The 20,363-nt window shown below is 39.4% G+C and overlaps 1 protein-coding gene across 5 annotated transcripts in view; it reads right to left on the bottom strand.

Annotated features, from left to right (window-relative positions):
• Positions 1 to 20,363, bottom strand: part of ATP8A1 (ATPase phospholipid transporting 8A1) — a 234,741-nt gene that overhangs the window by 40,292 nt on the left and 174,086 nt on the right. For all 5 annotated transcript variants that reach the window (XM_082728770.1, XM_082728772.1, XM_082728768.1 and 2 more), the window contains 5 exons: positions 13,940 to 14,123; positions 13,725 to 13,835; positions 6,974 to 7,048; positions 6,746 to 6,868; positions 3,404 to 3,482 (listed from right to left, as the gene is read on the bottom strand). In XM_082728770.1, the coding sequence (XP_082584896.1) occupies positions 3,404 to 3,482; positions 6,746 to 6,868; positions 6,974 to 7,048; positions 13,725 to 13,835; positions 13,940 to 14,123 (572 nt within the window). The remainder of the gene's footprint in view (positions 1 to 3,403; positions 3,483 to 6,745; positions 6,869 to 6,973; positions 7,049 to 13,724; positions 13,836 to 13,939; positions 14,124 to 20,363) is intronic.

Raw genomic sequence — 20,363 nt, 5'->3', positions numbered from 1 at the left:
GGGAAATTCAACTTCACAGAGAGACGGAGTTATAACAGAGGAGTGTTTTAATGATCTTTTCTCCTGAGTGTGGCGACTCTTTGAAATTACATCAAAAGTCGACAAGTAGTTTCTTAGAGGTCCGTTTCAGTGTGGAGCCTGAAACTGTACCGTGAAGTTACAGTATTCTATTACACTGAAACCAATGGCTCCCCTTGATGCTTTGGGTGGGCCTTCAACTCATGCAGGATTCTTTCTATCTTTCTTTCTTTTTTTTAAAGATTTTATTTAGTTATTTCTTTGTCAGAGAGAGGGAAAGAGCACAAGCAGGCAGAGTGATAGGCAGAGGCAGAGAGAGAAGCAGGCTCCTCACCGAGGAGCGGAACTCGATGCCAGGATCCTGGGATCATGACCTAAGCCTAAGGTAGTGAGTGGCTTAACCAACTGAGCCAACCTGGCAACCCTTAGGCAGGATTCTGTAACCACATGAGAGCAGCTGGTGCAGGTCACAGCTCAAACGGTCCACAGGGCATCATCCTGCCTGGTGGACCTCACCGGTGTTCAGAAGGGCTTTCTGCTCACTTCCCCTTGTGTCACACAGAATATTCATGAGATACGCATCAGGTTTCAAGATGGAACAGAAGTCTTAGTTTGACAGCTTCTTCGAGGGCATTCTTATGTGACACTGACTTTTGTTGTTGCTTCTTTAATTTGGTGCATGGCAGGGAGGACTATCATGTCCACGAAGGATTGTAACCACTATTTATGCCAAGGCACCAGCAATTTTACCCACTCTTGTTTTTGTATCAGCCGCAACACAAAAAAGTAATGTCTGGATAGTACTATGCAAATTTTGAAATTTTGACCTCAGGTACTCCAAGAAGGTCATCATGGATATTTCTGAAGGTGTCTACAGGCCATACTTTGGGAACCACTGAAGCGAGTGAATTAATGCATGTTTAGCTGCACTTTATAGACTCAAACATTTCTTGTGTACCCCATCCTTTCAAAAGCCAAAAAAAAAAAAAATGCAAAACCTCTACTTATTTGAAAATTAAAAACAAGGCAAAGAAAACCCAACAAACCCCTCAACAGTAGAATGTTAAAATGTAATTTACCCACATATCATTCATGTCTTAAGAAGAGAGACCATGTGTGCTCTGGACTGGGCTGGATTTGGGTTCTACAGGCGGCACATTTCATGAACTGCCCCCGCTGAAGGTAGTGAGCTTGGGCAGTTTCCCAGACAAAAGCAAAGAGAGCCCCAGGATCTGCTCTCCAGGAGCTGGAGTCACTTGGGATTTCCTTTCAAACCGTGTCACTGTGAAGGCGTTTTACGCGCTATTTGGCTGGAGAGACTTTTGATATTGAATTTCCTTTTTCCAGTTTAGAATGTTGAAACAGCAAGCGATGGACAGGCCTCATCTTTCATACCTATATTGATTTTTGCAACCTGAAAAGAAGCCTTACCTAGAGAAATTGTCTAAGGTCCCATATGATACCCTAGAGTTCAATATCCCATGGCTTCGAAGAGCGGAAACCATCTAAATGTCCCTCAACAGAGGAATGGATAATGAAAATGTGGAAAATCCACACGAGGGAATATCACTCATCCGTAAGAAGGAGTGAGGTACTGATTCATGCTGCAGCAACATGGATGAAGCAAGGCCCCATATGACATGATTCCATTCTTAAGAAATGTCCAGAATAGGCAAATTCACAGACAACAATTACTGGTTTCCAGGGACTTGGGGTGAGGAGCGATGGGGAGTAACTGCTAATGGGCGTGGGGCTTCTTTATGGAGTGAAAGAAATGCTCTGGCATTGGATCGCGGTGAATTGGTACAATTCTCTGAATATACTAAAAAACCCACTGAATTATATAATTTTAAAAGGGTGAATTTAATGGTATGTGAATTATAGTAAAAAAAAAAAAATCCATTGTGGTTCTCCTGGCCTATTGAAGTCAACAGGCTGTGTTTTAATTGGATTTTTCTTACTACTCATTTCCATGGCTTAGAACATGAGAAATATTTAGTGTACCAGGAGAGAAATTATTAAAGAAATGAGATGAAAATCTCTGATTTGGACACGAAGGGCCCTCCCTCCCTGTAACTCTCACCCCACGCAGGCCCCATGCCCCCATTAACTCAGGGGCGGGTTCCCAAGGGCTGATGACTAGCTAGGCTCTGTTCTAAGTTCTGCAAATACAACGCTGAACTACACAGTTCTCTGCTCTTCAGGAGCTTTGATACTGACGGGGAGAGAGAATAAAAACTGAACAAATGCCTCACACCCTGATAGGTAAAGATAGCCTCAAGAAGATGAAGGGTAATGAGGGGAAGACATGGGAGTAGAGAAGGTGGCTGTCTGGGAGCACAAGCCTCAAGGGGTGAGGGGCGAGATCCGGTGGGACTCCCTGGAGGAGGAGGAGGAAGGAAGAAGTGTAGGCAAGTGGCAGGCTGGTGGACGGAGGGGACAGGGGCTGGGGGCTGGAGTGGATGGGACATGGCAACACAGGTGGTGGGATCAACCACGGTGAGGGCTGTGCATTTTGTTCTAAACTTGACAGGGAGAGGCACCCGGTCTGATTTACATTTTGCAAAGACCACCTTGTGGAATAGACTGTAGGTCGGCAAGAAGGGGCAGACAGCACACTCCTCTGGGGGCCATCGTTAACTCACAGCCAGGGGAGGTAAGGGCTGGGACTTCTAAAGGACACACAGATCCTCCGGCAGGGCATGTGCCCTGTGTTTAATTCCTGTAGTTTGGGAGCAGAGGCACAGAGCAGCCGGCTGCCTTCCTCAGGATTTCAGGGGAAGGTCGGCTCAGGGGACCCAGCATCCCAGCAAATCTCTTTTGTCGAGTAGCTACTAGATCATTTTTATGGGCATAGGAAATTCACCGTGCTCCCCTCTCTCAAGACTAACAGAGTAAAATCGCTCCCTCAAAACAAGCAGAGGGAAAGCTTGCACTCCAAGATGAACCTAAAAACATATTAAAAAACCTCCTTCAAAATACCGGCTCACGCGTACTTGAAAACATGAGCATTTCTGATCAGGTTCAGTATAAAGAGTTTGGTGCAAGCCTCATACGTGTGTTAAATGGACCACATAAAATATTAGCACTATTGTCTTCAAACTATACATCAGCGGAGCGGGGGAAAAGGAGTCCTAAAATTTAACTCTGCAAGTTTGGAAAACATGAGAAGTGGGAAGAAAGGCTTTGCATATATTAAATCACTTTGCTCCCAAAGGAATAATAAAAATCTTTAGAGTGTGTACAGCTTTTGGATGCATGTATTTTAGGTTAAGGAAAACAGCACAAAATGAAGCTGCTATAATTTTTAACCTATATGGACAATGAGTCATTTTTCTAAAAATGTAACAAGTCATCTCTTAGCATTCATATCCTTTCTACTTACCATACTGAAGGGCTTTTAGTGGAAACCAAAACAGAATAACTGAGTGGAAGAGGCCATTTAAACAATGAACCCAGAAAACCTGAGGGAAAACAAAAATCCATGAGAACCATTGGCGATAAACTAGCTCCGTGAACTCCGACCTTTCTTTTTATCTGTGAGCTAGATTCACAAAACGTGTTTCTGTCGGGCCACCGCTGTGAATTAATAGAACTGACAGACACTTTCTGCCTCTTAGACCTTCATGGGTCATTTATTTATTTTTATGTTTCTCAAAATGTTTTTTCAGCTTCACTGAATTTTTTTTTTTTTTTTTTTGCTTTTTAAAGACCAAGTATTAAAAGTTTAAATTTCTGCCTGAAAAAGAAAGTAACAGTTAAAAGAAATGTAGGGAGGTCCTGCAATTCTTTAGGTGGGACTATTTTCATAATTCTCAAAGAACAGACCTTTGAAAAGACTAATTTAGTGAAACCCCTACTTTTTTTTCCCCATGTGCAGTAAAAGTGTACACTTTTCAATGGTAAGAATCTAATACCTTTCTCTCTCTCTCTCTCCCCACCTCTCTCCACACACACGTACTACATACCAAAAATAACAGGTATACCATAAGGCATATAATTTCTTAAAGCAACGTTGCTATCACTGAATGAATTTACAAAAGGCTTCCACAATTTTTAACATCCGTCAACATGGAATTTCCTACAATTATAACATCACTGAATAGTTATTCCGTTTCTGTATCTATTGTATTTTAAGAGCAAGGGCGCCTGTATTGCTGGTCTTTTCTTTGTAGCAGGGATGTGAAAGATTAAGTTATCGAAAACCTGTTTAGGATTTGAAGAGCTGCGGCTTTGTCATTTAAAAGTGCTTCTCCCAAGCAAAACTTCCGCTAAATAAAATTGGCATGTATTAATAGTTTGAAGCTGTTCCAACAACAGAAATTAAGTTGCCTGCCTCCCAAAATTTTCCACCGTGATCTCAATCTCCTTTGTTAGTTGGCCGCGCCACACTGGATTGTATGATCTAATTTACGCTCCAATACGTTACACATTTGAACTTGTGTTACTCATTAACCTTTGTCTCTTCTCCTCACTATGTCATTACCACAAGTTTTTATTTGACAGAAAGCACAGGTGGGTGCAAGAAAAATTAGTTCTACTTTTCCATTTTCTTGACCGATACTTATTGTCACATGCTAATCCTTTAACCCCTGTCACGACCTCAGAACCTCCGACCCTTTTTACCATAACAAACGTAATCATCATCATTCAAGGCAACAATACTTCTACACTGGGGACCCACAGCAACTGCTGTGTAGACAACTATGCATTTTGTCGCCATTTGTCCCTGAATTTTAAAACACTTAGAAGGGATTTAATCGAAGATTTCTCACTGAAATCATTAGAAAATCCACATGCGCTATGAAAAAATGGTTGGCAACTTATGTATAAATATTCAAAGGATAGAGAAGTTGCATAATCCTTTTGGGCTGATCTGATGACTTTTCAAAACACATGGGCTCCGCAGATAATGAAATACTTTGTAAACAATAAAAGAACAGCAAAGGACGCGAGGAATGCTGCTTACACATCAAAACAACAGGCTGCCTTTTCCTTGGCCCCAAGACTGTCCAAGCTGCCATGTGCAAAGGGTATGAAAAGACGTGACTTTCCAGGAATGGCTCTGGATGATCCTGCGGCGATCACTTTATGTTTCTAAGCAAGACTTCCACGGCCAAGTCTGTGGCTGGGAAGTTAATTCTTGAGAGAGCATTGTGGAGCCTGAGCTATGGTAGACTGGATACTTGTAGCTTTGAGACAACTGTCCAGGTCAGTGAGAATTACTGTGAGGATGCCAGTAGGCCTGGAACTTTCTCAGCTCTCAAATCACCTTTTCAGGAAAACAAGAGCTCACAGTCCATTGTATCTGTCTGGACTGTGTCTCATGATCCCTTGAAAATACCAACCACAGATAACAAAAAACATTACAGCAAAGTGGTGCAATTTAATACAAACTAGACATCATAAATAAGTGTCAGAACATCCCCAAATAAAACCTTAAAAAATAAAAGACAAGATGCACAGATATTGCATATTGTAACTACTAATTGTTTTAAGAGACCATTAAAAATAGTTTTCAGAATGAATGGTCTGAGATATTTCTCAGGTTTTGTTTTTTTTTTTAATTTTTTGTTTTTAATTAACCAAGTTCAGTTATTTAAAACAATGCCATCAAGTTGCGGCTGCCCCCCTGGGCATGCATGCCTGGTGAGGTCAGGAAGACGCGGTCTCAGAAGACGAATAACATGGAGGCTATCAACCAGGTGCTGTCATTTACAGCTTTGAGGAGCTGAAGCACCTGTCTGCTTTATTATCTTGGTACACTGAGAAAAAAACATCAGCTGAGAGCTTTGAAAATTAATACACATTAAAAATATCCTACATTAACTGTCCTAAATTTGAAGCACTGATTACATCTGATGATTAGAAACACGTTAATAAACATGTGCTCTATTAGATGGGAAAAGTTCGGGGAAGGTGTACTCTGTTGCTTTTATTATAGTTTCAAAATGTCATTTGTTTTGACTGTGATAAAATTAACCATTTTTCTCCGTCTGAACAGAAACCTGAATTACTAAAAAGTGCCCGTGGAAAGACTTCAGAATCTAAACTTGGACGAAAATGAGATGTTTTTGTTGGTGGTGAATAAATACCAGGAGCCCCAAGGCATGACAAACAGTCCACAGTGTGTTACGTAGGATACAAACTCAGAATGTGCTTTTAGATAATATGTTAGATATTTTATCTTGTATTTAAAATCTGATGGGTTGGAAATACTAAGTGTTATGACTAAACGAGTTACGGACCAGAGAGTATAATGCAATCTAATATTCTAATGAGGTAAAAATGATTTCACAAAACAGAAAATTAATAAAGGAGACGCCCTCCCACCCCACTCCACACCCACTGCTTTATACATGTAAAGACGGGGCTTGTCAGTCCCGCAAGACTGACTCCCACGAGGAGTGAGCCTTTCCCCACAACACTGCAAAGATAGAAAGTCCGAGGGCCAAAAGGACACTCATGTCTGTCTTTCGGCCTCAATTTACTGCTGACTCGCAAACCCTAGTGAACTGTGATTATGCATTAATTTTATAAGAAAACAAACAAATAAAAACCCGTCTGAGTCCCCCTCGGACGGAACCTTCGGCCAGTACGACTTGCCACGGTCAGAGAGCCCTGGAGTATGTTTCCTTGGCTTTGGAAGACCAGATGCCCCATGGAATTAAAACAGTGAAGCGAGTCCCACTGCCCGCCACAGACGTGCTGGGCCAGCGTATCTTACCTTGGTGTTGAAGTCCAGGGCATTCTGAGACGTTTTGTATAATTCAGGATACTTCAACATATTCTCTTTTCTGCATGATCTCTCAAATATTCCGAGAGTTAAGGGAGGCATTGCTGTAAACATCTGAAGGGCACACAATGGTCATTATTCCAAAGCAGCCTAATGCAGGCAGAACCTTTATCTCCAAGTGTTTAATAAAGCAGGAAGAATCAAATGCCTGAAACTCACCACATTATAAAGACCGATACACCATCTCTCGAAGAGGATCTGTCCAGAAAAGCCATTTACAAAGGCAAACCAGATCTAGGAAGAAAACAACCCCAAGGTTGTTAGGACACCAAAAAAACAAAAAACAAAAAACAAAAAAAACCCCAAACAAACCCATAAATGCATTGCTTAGAATCCCAAAACTCAACCTCTGCATAATGGCAGTATTAGCATAGGATTTTCACAACTTTCTTGGAAATGGCATGTCTCTGTTCTGCTTTCTAATTTGAAGGGATACTTTCGGAAGGTATTTGTTATTTCAGGCAGAATTAGTTTCAGTCAAAAAAGAATCATATTAATAGGCAATCAATCATACATTTAAAAAAATGAAATATAACCTCACTTTCTGGAAGGCAGTTTAGGGAATATATTTTGGCATTATAGTTTTAGAGCTTTAATTCCTTTTTAAAAGATTTATCTCTTGATAATTAAAGAGATAAGTATCTCTTGGTAATTAAAGAGATAAACTGTTGTTTTGATTATATGAAATAACACATTTGTTTAGAAAATGAAATTATTTCTTCCAATAATATAATCATAGTTTTCTTCTGTGTTGGCTGCGTTCATATAGGTCATTTATATACACTCACAAATTTACCTTACTGGAAACCTACTGTATATAGTGTCATGTCCTGACCCTTTTCCTCTTAACATTATATAATATACATTTTATTAAGTGTTTTATATCCCTTAGAATGAAATTATAGATGTATATCCTCTACAGTGTGACTATAACTAGTTTGGGATACTTAGCTTGCTTTCAGTTTTTGCCTTTATACATAATTCAGAACTAAATATTCTTGTACAGAAATCCTATGCATCTCTATTTTCTAAGGATAGATTATTATTATTTTTTCTTAGTAAATAAAAGATTAAGGTATTATCGATATACAAGAGACTGCACACAGTTAACATACAATTTGGTAAGTTTGGACATATGTGTACACTTGTGAAACTGTCACTGTACTGAAGGTAATATACATATCCATCACCTCCAAAAACTTTCTTGTGCCCCCCCCCAAGATAATTATTCGAAGTAGAATTAATGGATTAAAGTTTATAAACCTTTAAAGTGTTTCTTGATAATTACAGTCATCTGGAAGTGAAATTTGAATTTATGTATTAAAAATACTTGGTCACTTGAATTTATGCTTTGATTAGGCATAAATCTTCAAGTAATAAAGCATCATGTTCTTCTGTATTTTGAAATTCTCTTCAAAACAGCAGTCTTAACTTTGGATACAAAATGAAAGGCAATTAAAAAAAATGAAAACAACTTTCTCTAACATGCTTAAGACAAATGCAAAATTAAAGTAAGTATTAGTAAGTCAGAAATATGTAGATTATTTTTAGGAAAGCCGATCTAAATGTAATTAAAAATCAAGTAGGTATGGAAGAGTAAAAAAGTCTAGCCCTGCAATGAGATTACTACGTGAAAACATATACAAAACCAAAGCATAACAACAACAAAACCTGTTGGAGGACAGCAGTCTTGATGTGCCAGTCAAGTGAATTTTTGAATCAGAGTTGCAGGGACTTTGCTACACTTCACGTTTCATTTAACCTCATTATGGAAGCATGAATTGCTACAAATTCACCATTTATCAATATGTACCCAGGCTGGCCTCCCTATGAACAGCTTCTGTATCCACATTGATCTTTTTCCTTTTTATCATGGAAAGGAATGATTGAGCATATATAAAAACGAATGTCTGCTTCATGAGATGGAAAAGAAAACAAAGCAGCAATAGCACATGAAAAATAAGTCTGAATTGTGTTCAGGTTGTAACACACATTACCAGCAACAATCACAGAAGCACAGGAATCGGAATCAGATCTGAAATTCTTGCTTGCTTTCCTCCATCTATTTACAGAAAAAAATTGAACATTTGCCCTAGACAAGGAGCTAGGCCATTCATTTCTGCATGCTTTAAAAAAACTTGGCATGTTTATAGGAAGTTAAGTTAAGTTTATTCCTTAAGGTGGTGCTGCCGACTTTATTTATTTATTTATTTTAAGCAGAAGAAGATACAAGGTGACAAGATGGGCTTTAATGCTCTCTGTTGTGTTTTCACTTCTTCAAATGTGGATTATGTAAACACGTATTTGTGATACTCCCGGTTGATGGTAATGTTCTCCCTGAAGGGAATTGTGACTTACTGCAGCAACACATGCAAAGAACCTCTTTGAGCTTAGTGTGTGATGGAAATATGTGGAATTTTTCAACACAAAGGTTCAAATTATGGCCTCGCTCATCTATGAAGATGTGGTCTAATCATAGTTGGTCTGAAAAAGAGATGCATATCAGATTATCTAATGGATAGGACTTGGTTCAAAAGGTTATAGCCATAAATGTATCTGCAGTCACCAATGGTATATACAATGAGAAAGTTATGTTAAATTCGTGTGTGAGTGAACATTTGTAAATGTGAATGGTGTCCTAGCTGTGTCTGTAACATTTGGTGCGGATTCAAATGTCAATATGAGCTTGAAATTTAAGAACCTCCCTCAAATCAAGTAATATTTATAGAAAGCTTAACATTTAAAATAGTTTGCAAATAAATGAATACATTTTCATTCAAAGTTCATTTAAAAATGCCTAATTGAATTGCCTTATGAAAGAAATGCAGGAATTTTTAAGTGGAAATCTATCAACACATTTTTAACTTTTTACTTCTCCTATTGAAAGGTATGTGAACATGTTTTTACAAATTATCTTCCTACATTAAACAATTCTTACTCTAATTTCATTTTTTAAAAGAGGAGACATGACTAGAATATGAACAGAATCCTTCAATACAGTACCCTACAACTTTATACAAATATTTTGACATTCAAGTTTATATATTTTAGAGGAGAAAAAGTTCTTTGACAGTGAAAAAGTCTACAGAAAGGCTGATTTCAAGCTAGTCTGATTTGTACTTAAAAGATATATTAGAAACACAACCTGAACTAAATAAAACAACACCTAAATGACTATAAACATATAAAAGCCCCTCTTTTGACTCAACAAGAACTATGGATGCAGAAAGAAAATTCCAGTCTTTCTCGGGAAGTATGGAGATTATTTAAATTCACAAGAAATCCATGTCCCAGGACAATGTGCTCAGAAAGTATCACCTCTTTCACTTTAATCAAAGCTTCTGGAACTTTGAAACACTCCACTGTTTTGGGATCTTACCAGGAAACCTGGATGGGACCAATCATTTGAAAGAAAAGGTCCTATTTTGCTAGGAAAGAGTCAGATATCTCAGAGGGGGAAAAATTCCTTTAGAACGAGCCGGTGATTTCATTGAACACCTTGGGCTACTGCTGGGCGGCCACCACAAGGAAGCATTTTATATGGAACCTGCCAAGTCTGTGTGTGTTTGTTCGGCTGTAATTTATGGCAACAGAGGAGCTAGATAGTGATGTTCCTGGCGCTACAGCAATGGGAAAAGCACTTGTTGCTGATAATCTATGAAACCCAAAGCATTCCAGGCCATTCCTTTATTAGCAAAGAAACTTCAGACCTGCCTCTCTTGGTATTATATTCGGAGTTCCACGTCCCAGCAGAGGCGTGGCAGTCAAAGCTTCGCAGACTTTTCCCTCATGGAGCATTTCTGCATATTAAACAGCAGCTTATGAACAGTCAATGAGTCCTCTGCTCCCACGCCTGATCAGCACAAAAAACTGAAAGGGGAGATTGGAGACTGGCAGTTGTCCACACCAGAGACACCCAGCAAAGTGTTCTCTGTCTATTCACTCACGGGAGTGACATGAACCATTAACATCGGCAGAACTTGTTTTAGCAGGCAAATGCTGGGTATCTGGGAATTGATTTAAAAGGTCAATTCCTTTCCAAGACAGTTGAATTATATTCAAAATACATTTCTATAAAGTGCTAAAAGAAAAATACCTTAAAAAGGAGATTTCCCGTAGAGTTTAGGACTTACTTCCTTTTCCATGTGTAAAGAATTTGATTAGTGCTAAATATCTCATGAAGAGGCTTTAAATTCAAAGCCAAGTGAAATTTAGGGCTAATCTACCACAAATCGCATAACTCTGCATCTGAAACAGGGCGTGCAGTTTTAGTCTTTTCATGTGAGTTTAAAATATTTTATTTCTCCCATTAGTACGTAAGTTTCGCCTGCTTCACAGTTGATCGTCAAATAATCTAGGCTTTTAAAAAGCAATGAGTTGTGCACTCATTTCATTTTATAAAATTAAATTCTTGTAAGCAGATTTATTGGTGCCAGTGGCTTTGAACTCCCTGTATCTTCAAAGGTATTTGTAAATAACTGTATAAACTGATATTCTTTTGAATATCAATGTTTGGGGAGAGAAGAAAATATAATTAGGAAAACTAGAACTATAGAGGGGATCAGGAATCAAAAATTATCCTTTTAGAAAAGAATCACAAATTTACACAGACAACAAAGAATGTATCTGTTTTTGGACCTTCTGAGCTATTTTAGAAGTGCATTTTGCTTCAAAACACAGACTATTCCAGACAAAATTCAGCAGTAATGAACAATAAGTTCATAGATTGTTTATGTGTCCAAGTACTTGATTATTTTACCTAATGGGCTGTAGCCTAATTATAGCATTTTTGTGACCAATAAATGAAACTGCCTGCATGCTTTGAAACTAACCTTCAATTTTCCTAGCTTGTCTCATCAGAACTATGATCAGTCAACATTTTAATAAGGAGATAAGCATTCTGACAGAGGCATAAAGAACGGGAGCTGATCGAAACAGACTGCAACCCCCAACTAACAATTAGCAGCGTAAATGTGAAATTCACCCATATTTTCTTTGTCTATAGTGTTACTTCTCTAGTGTAAAGTTTGAGATATTATTTCCATACAGCAAATGGTTAGGTTGTGTCCCTCCTGACAGACTTGTGGACACAGCAGATTGGAGGGCAAGGTGGCAGAAACAAACGTGTGTGAGGGAGCCCTGGGCAGGTTTACGAAGGTGCGGGCAGGTCCTCAGGCGGGAGTACAACACGGAGGATTTTCTTAGCAAACTAAGGGGCCCTTATCACCATGCTGTGTACAGCAGCAAAGGAAGCCAGAAACTGGTAACACCTACTAGAGTTTAAGTATTACAATTACAGCTTATGAAGATAAGATGGCTATAGGTTAAAAAAAAAAAAAAACAAAAAACGGTAAATAACTTTTCTATCACGTCCTGGTTAAATCATTTAGTTCAGCATATCTGCGAGTTGTTGTGTGCTGTTCAGTGTGGTAACCATGGGTCACAGAGGGCTTTTGGACACTTGAAATGTGATTAGTCCACAGTGAGATGTGCTGTTAGTGTAAAATACACACAGGATTTTGAACAGCATGAAGAATGTAAAATAGTGTATTAATAATTTTTTATAGTGATTACATATTGAAGTGATAATTTTGAACACACTAAGATAAAGAAAATGTCATTTTAAAATGAACCTGGGCTTTAATTTTTAGTTGTTTTTATACGGTTCTCAGAAAATTTAAAATTACACATAATGGCTTACGTTGTGTTCTATTGGCAAGCTCCTGAAGGAGAGGAACCTCCTGTCATTGCTAAACTAAGCCTGGTGCCTGGCAGGTATTGTAAAAAGAATGCCTCCTTTTAGAGGGGACATTCCTGACCTGGGTTAAGTTTTAATTTCAATAATAATCTTATAGATGGTAGCAGAAAAGGAATATAGAAATTTGTTGTCATCCAGACATAGGAACTGAATGTTCTGATAATTTTTAGACAAAACCCTCATTATCGGAACTCTTGCTACCTATCAACCAACTCAGAAGCCAAACAGGTACGGATAGCAAGGGATACTTGTATATAACTAAGTTTGAAACAATAAGAACTATGAGATGACCTGTACAAGCAAAACTATGTGTGTACCCTTCCTGATTCTACCCCTTAGAATTACTATCCTCAATTTAATGTCTGTCATTCCCTTACTTTTTTTTAAAATAGTTTTCCATGTGTGTATCCCTAAATAGTGTAACGCTTTCTCTAGTATGATCTTGAGCTTTATAAAAAATGCTACATAGTTTGTGGGTTTTTTTTTTTTCCTTTTAAAGTTTTTTATTTATTGGGTGCCTGGGTGGCTCAGCCGGTTAGGCATCTGTCTTTGGCTCAGGTCATGATCCTGGGGTCCTGGGATCGAGGCCCATGTTGTGGGGGGAGGGGGCGGTCCCTGCTCAGTGAGAGCCTGCTTCTTCCTCTCCTCTCTGTTCATGCTCTTGCTCTCTCTCTCTCAAATAAATAAAATCTTTCATTTACTTATTTGACAGACAGAGAAAGAGAAAAGTGTGTGCATATAAGAAAGTGTGTGCAAGCTGGGGGAGGGACAGAGGCAGACAGAGAAGCAGACAGCCCGCTGAGCAGGGAGCCAGATGTAGAGCTCAATCCCAGGACCCCAGAATCATGACCTGAGCCAAAGGCAGACAGATGCTCAACCGCTCCACCGACTGAACCACCCAGATGCCCCAGTTTGTAGTCTCTTAGAAACTGAAAACATGACTTCATCAATTCTAATTCAACATATCTTACCAAAACAATGTAACATTTTTAGCCAGAAATTGAAACACTCATTATTCTCTGTGGCCAACAGACTTGAACATGTTTGGAAGTTATGAAAAGTGGGCAAACAAAGGAGTCACTAAACCAATGAAGAAATTTTCTTTAAACATATATGTACCTGACAAGGATTTTAAACTTAGCCTGTGATTACCTCAATAATATAGAGGACTATATTCTTGTAGAAGCAGTACAAAATGCACTTGGAGACTCTGTTATAGTTCCAGGCACCATGCACCATCAATAAATTCTTCAAGTACTTGAACTAAAATAAAAGTAGAAAAGAATCCGTCAGGAAAAGAATAAGTATTTTTCTCTTCATACTGTCAATTGAGACTCATGCTGTGTTCGGCGGAAAGGCTGCTTTACCTGAGCTATGGAGTAATCAGAAGAATTAGCTGCCTGAAGGCCTTCGTTGCCACTGATCCCGACCCCGACGTGCGCCGTCTGAATCATGCTGACGTCGTTGGCTCCGTCGCCAATTGCAAGCGTTATGACTTTGACTTGTTTCTTAACCATCTCAACAACTTCAGATTTTTGAAGAGGAGAAACCCTTAAATTAGAACAGATTGTCAGTTACCGCCACGCTGGGGGGAAAAAAAAAGAATTTTGAAATGTCTTTGTCTTGAAGGACAAAAGAAGCAGAAGATCCAAAAGAAGAGTTCCGTGAAATACCATTCTGGAAGTCTTAGGTTGGCAAATGTTCAGTTCTCTGTTAACCTGGTTGCCACTTTAAGGAAAAAGTCTAAGAACCAAACCTCTAGGTTATAGGTAGGAGCCACAAGGCCCTGTTAACTGTATTTTCGCAGAATGGTTGTATTAATTTGTTAAAAAATTAACATTGGAGTTTAGAAATTCTAAATCCTATACTGTACCTGGAAGATAAAAGTTTTGAGCCTCTATAAGCAGATCTTAAAGGATGCACTAGATCTACATTTATTTATTTATTTGTTTATTTGTTTATTTTAAAGATTTTATTTATTTATTTGACAGATAGAGATTATAAGTAGGCAGAGAGGCAGGCAGACAGAGAGGAGGAAGCAGGCTCCCTGCGGAGCAGAGAGCCCGATGTGAGGCTCGATTCCAGGACCCTGAGATCATGACCTGAGCCGAAGGCAGGGGCTTTAACCCACTGAGCCACCCAGGTGCCCCTAGATCTACATTTAAAACAACTCTGTGGGGTGCCTGGATGGCTCAGTGGGTTAAAGCCCCTGCCTTCGGCTCAGGTCATGATCCTGGGGTCCTGGGATCGAGCCCCACATTGGGCTCTCTGCTCAGCCTGCTTCCTCCTCTCTCTCTCTGCCTGCCTCTCTGCCAACTTGTGATCTCTGTCTGTCTAATAAATAAATCATTTAAAAAAAATAAAACAACTTAGAACTCATTAAGAGTATGGAATTGGCTAACCTCTTGACCTGTTCTCAAACACTGTGACGAATTGACCCAAATAAATGCCAAATGCCCGATTGCATAGTCCATGTGCCTCAATTTTCTTCCAAAGGTACTAAGGGCCAAGTGGGATCAAGCAATCTTTTATACAGACATGGAGCAGGAACAGAGGACACCAGCATCTGTACTAAAATCATAGTTGGTATTAATGCTGGATCAGTGTATAACAGACCTTTAAAAGCCACTTCGGAAGTAAACCTCATGAGAATGAGGGAAGGAAGGGTTCAAAGACAGCATGCTTCAACACCATCACTGTATCATCCACAACTACGGGCAAGTAAAAGAGGAAAACTAAAGAGTGAACTGAGTCAGTGAACTATGAAGACAGTAATTAGATACGAAGAAACAACTATCACACACCATGTCAGCGGTCAAGAAAAATAACTCATTAAGTTTATCAAGGTGGAGCAGAACAGGTGTTTAACACATATCTATTGGAACATCTGGTAGGTCATTTATTACTCTGCATCAGAATGGAGAACATTACTCTGAAAGACGCCATCTTGCAGTTTTCCTGAGTATTTCCTTAGGAATAATTCCTAGCACAGACATGCACACAAAGATGCCCTCTTGCCCTTCTGAAAGCCTTCTGTCAGGGCAGCCCAGGTTTCACTGCAGGTCTGAGAATCATTACAGGAAACCATGAGTTTCTTGCAGAGTGAACCAATCTCCTCATCTTTGTATTGCCGATGTTGATCCAGAATAGGACTCAATAAATGGTTGCTATATGCAAGAATTATGTTTAATTCTTTCTTTGAATTTCCTTCCAGAGTCTGGCAACAGCACAACATGACCCAACTGTGAGCACAGCGAGTGAATGTGTGTGAGTAGCAGCCATTATGGTCTTCTTCATGGTTGGCCTCCATCTTTCTTTGACGCAATTTTCCTTTCATTTTCACATTTTATTTAATTTCTCTTAACAGGCTAATATAGTGGTAAGCCCACTGGCTCTAGGCCAATGTGTTAAACATGGACTACAGCTAACATTTAGTAAATATAAAAAAAGAAAGCTCATCAAGAAATGATCTAAACAGCAAATGGGCAATGGACGTGAAAAGAGAGAAGGATTTGAAAACAATCATCAAATTCCCTTCACAATTTAACAGGCTCACAATGTAAAAAACTGTGAGATCACACCATGGGATCGATGGAGCTAGAAAACAGTGGTATTCCCCCCCCACCACCACTTTGGCTGAATGTATAATAAAGGAGAAATCTCTGCATGGTGAGCTAATAGTAGTGATTTAAAGAAACATCAGAAAAGAGCTGGACTCAGCTCTGTTTTCTTTCTTCATGGCTATTACAACCAAACTCTATTTTCTCTGCCTGACACTACAATTTTCAATGCCCCCAAATTAAAACTGGCTGAGGACCTTCACCAACCTCATGAGTGTGGTTAACTCAGGTGTTAAAAGTGGAGTATTAATCCTCTTGGCAAGAGCAATGTGTGTGTGTGTTGCGTGCCATACTTTAAAGATGATGATACAGTGGGAGACCTCCTCAGAGTCACTGCAACTGTTATTAGCAGGAGCATCTATAAAGCTAACAGCAGACAATGGGCTTAGGAGAAGATTCGAGAAATAGTGGAAGCCTTCATACCTGATGTGTTTGATATAGCAGTTGGTTGCTTAAAAAAAGATGTCTGACTTAGGTGGGGATTCATAAAAAGTAAAATATCCATACAGAAAACATTTAACTCATAAACATACAAACTTGTGATGTAGAGCTAAGAACCTGCTTTGCACAGGGGTCTGATGTTTGAGATTCTGATTATTTTCTGGCGGCAGAAACCTCAGTCATGAGCCACAGTCCATGGCTGGATCCAGTCAAGAGGAAATCAGAATAGAATGATGCCTCACGGGGGGCGCCTGGGTGGCTCAGTGGGTTAAAGCCTCTGCTTTCGGCTCAGGTCATGATCTCAGGGTCCTGGGATCGAGCCCCACATTGGGTTCTCTGCTCAGCAGGGAGCCTGCTTCCCCCTCTCTCTCTGCCTGCTTCTCTGCCTACTTGTGATCTCTGTCTGTCAAATAAAAATCAAATAAAATCTTAGAAAAAAAAAAAGAATGATGCCTCATCTGAGTTTACTGTTCTCCTACCCATTCTAGATGATACAGCTTTATTTATTTTTTTTTTTAACAACTCAAAAGTCTCCCTCGAGCATCATATCTGGTTTTCCTAAAAACAATTTTGACTGATGCTTAGTAAGCACCAAGTCAACTCATGAAAAGTGTCCTTCCAGCTCTGGGCATGATGTACTGTGGGCCCCAATAGCTTGTCTTAGGGCAAGAAGGTATTTGAAGGGAACTCAGGTTTTTTTTTTTTTTTTTTTTAAAGATTTTTTATTTATTTATTTGACAGAGAGAAATCACAAGTAGATGGAGAGGCAGGCAGAGAGAGAGAGAGGGAAGCAGGCTCCCTGCCGAGCAGAGAGCCCAATGCGGGACTCGATCCCAGGACTCTGAGATCATGACCTGAGCCAAAGGCAGCGGCTTAACCCACTGAGCCACCCAGGCGCCCCGGGAACTCAGGTTAATCAAACTGAAATCAGTGAAAAAGATGTACTGTTGGGGTGCCTGGGTGCCTCAGTGGGTTAAAGCCTCTGCCTTCGGCTCAGGTCATGATCCCAGGGTCCTGGGATGGAGACCCACATGGGGCTCTCTGCTCAGCAGGGAGCCTGCTTCCCTTCCTCTCTCTCTGCCTGCCTCTCTGCCTACTTGTGATCTCTGTCAAATAAATAAATAAAATCTTAAAAAAAAACTACTGTTTTTATAGTATCAATTTAAAAACATTTTCCCTTGCTATAAGGAGGTTACAAGATCACAAAAACAAACTCGTAAGACATTAGGAATCAGTGTAGCATAAAGCTACTTGACTTAATTGCCAGTACTTAATAATTTCAGAGGATGTGGAAATCAGAATGGGCTAAAAGAGGGTTCCTTGACAGTTAGAATTTGACTTGACCTTGACAATGTGAGGAGAGCTCATGTCAGGCAAAGGGAATAGCATATACTAAATTTCTTCACTTTCAAAATGATCTAGAATGTATTCTTTCTACCGTTGTCCTTCTATCTAATAAAAGGTCACTATCTGTATTCACACATTAGAGTTTATTTACTTTCTTGACTTTTGTACACATGCATCTATATTTGTACAATTTCCAGAATGGTCTAGAATGACTTTACTATATGCTAATTCTTCCAAATGTCTATCAAAAAAATCACATGTCCGTGGCTGTGAATACCTAAAACTTAAGTTTTACAAATGCCAATAGGGACCTAAGGCATAATTCAGAAACATCATAAAAGCACTGCTTTCTGGTCTAGATTTTTTTTTTTTTTTTTACCATGGGACTACATCAGGACTTAAATTATACATAGTTCTCTTCTCCTCTACTGTGGCTCTTTCATCTCTAAGAGAAGTCTGAGGCTCTATGGAAAAAGCCTACATAACCAGCACACACTGTGAAGGCCAGTTTTCTTCCTGTGGCTCCACAAACAGAAGGTGGGACTTTGCAATGCAAACTAGCAATGCACAGAGTGCAGAAATGCTTCTCAGATAGTCAATTGGCTGTAGTTTCTGCACCTGCTTTTCATTAGTTTTCTTATTTGCTCTGTAGTAACTCTCATTGCCCTATGAATGTTAGATCAGAGTACTGGAAATTTTTACCACTTAAGCTGAAATTCTATAGGGGAGCCCATCTCAGCTGAGCCTCATTTTGTACTCTTTTCATGGGATCAGCTAAATGAATCACTTAAAAAAAAAAATTATTTACTTATTTGACAGAGAGAGAGAGAGAGAGAGAGAGCACAAGTAGGCAGAGAGGCAGGCAGAGAGAGAGGGGGAAGCAGGCTCTCCACTGAGCAGAGAGCCCAATGAGGGCTCGATCCCAGGTCCCCGAGATCATGACCTGAGCCGAAGGCAGTCGCTTAAACAACTGAGCCACCAGGCGCCCCCATGAATCACCTTTTTTAATGGAATAAGGATAAAGATGATACATGCAGACACACAATAAAGGATATTTTAGGGGACTTTCTATATGTATCCAAAAGGAGTACAATAATTTATCTTACTGTATTGTGTTTCTCGAGTGGCAACCTAAAAAATATCTCATCCTATATACTAGAAATCATGTTGATAGTATATCCTCTCAAAAACATACTGTAGACTTAAGAGTTACTATAAAGTTGTCATTAGAAGGTGAATCTAGGAAAAAATGTAAAAACATGGAGGATTAGAGTGTTTCTTAACCATCCTGAAGTGCGCCTATGTGTCTAGAACCGCCCCCCCCGCCCCGTATTTACTAAGTTGAGGGCTGTTCCTAGTGACTATTTAGAGGTCAGGATCGTTAGTTGGGAGCTCTGCTGTATTTCCCTTTGTAACACACTTCCTAAGATTTCTCCTTGCAAATATCAGTTTATTTGTTCCCGCCTGAGTCACATTCTGCTAATAAAAGAAAAATCATAAAAAGAGAAAAAAAAAAAAACCCAAGACAAAAACTTTTGAGATCCTGATTCTTCTTCGAGCCAAAATTTGTTAGGCACCTTTGTGAAGTTTTTAATTGAGGAGCATTAAAATTTGGCAAAAAATCGCTTACGTGTACCAAAGTTACATAAATGTGCTAATACTTCTAGAAACTCAGCATCAATTTATTACTAGAATGAAAAGAGCCACTTACATAGCATCCCCAAAACTATCCTTAGCCCATGGTACATAATGAAACATTCAACTACTTCTAGGTAAGAGAACTGTGCTATTCAAATGACTGGTGCGTGAGTTCCTGCCTCATCTCCAAGAGCAGCATCTGTTGATATACTGCACAGTCAGAGGCATCAAGCGGACCTCATAATCCAGGGACTGAGTTGACAGAAATAAAATACAGATAGCCTTCCACAGGATAAAAAGGGAAAGAAACTTTAAAAAAAAATGTCTTTTTGCAATGCATTTTAAAAAAAAATACTATCTATTTTAGTTGGTTAGTTAGTTAGTTAACTAGCAAGCTCCATGCCTAGCATGGAGCCTCAGGGGGGCCCTGAACTCACGGACTCTGAAATCAAGACCTGAGCTGAGATTAAGAGTTTGATGCTTGACCAAATGAGCCAACCAAGTGCCCCCCCCTGCAATGCATTTTAGAGGCAATTCTTCTGCCACTGCTTTCTTTCTTTCTTTTTGTCCCCCCCCAGAATTCAGATTGTTACAGGTACACTATTACTGTCTCCAGTTACAAGGGTTCTGATACTAGTTTAAATAAGGACTGATTGTATTGATAGCGTTTATCTGAACATGCGTGCACGTGTGTGTGTTCCCAGGCATTCCAAACTTCTAGCTGGGAACTATACCTTCTCAAAAC

Source organism: Mustela nivalis (assembly GCF_964662115.1).
Source record: "Mustela nivalis genome assembly, chromosome: 4".
Lineage (NCBI taxonomy): Eukaryota > Metazoa > Chordata > Mammalia > Carnivora > Mustelidae > Mustela > Mustela nivalis.
Note: the sequence above shows the minus strand (reverse complement) of the source record. Positions and strands in the feature narration are given on the sequence as shown.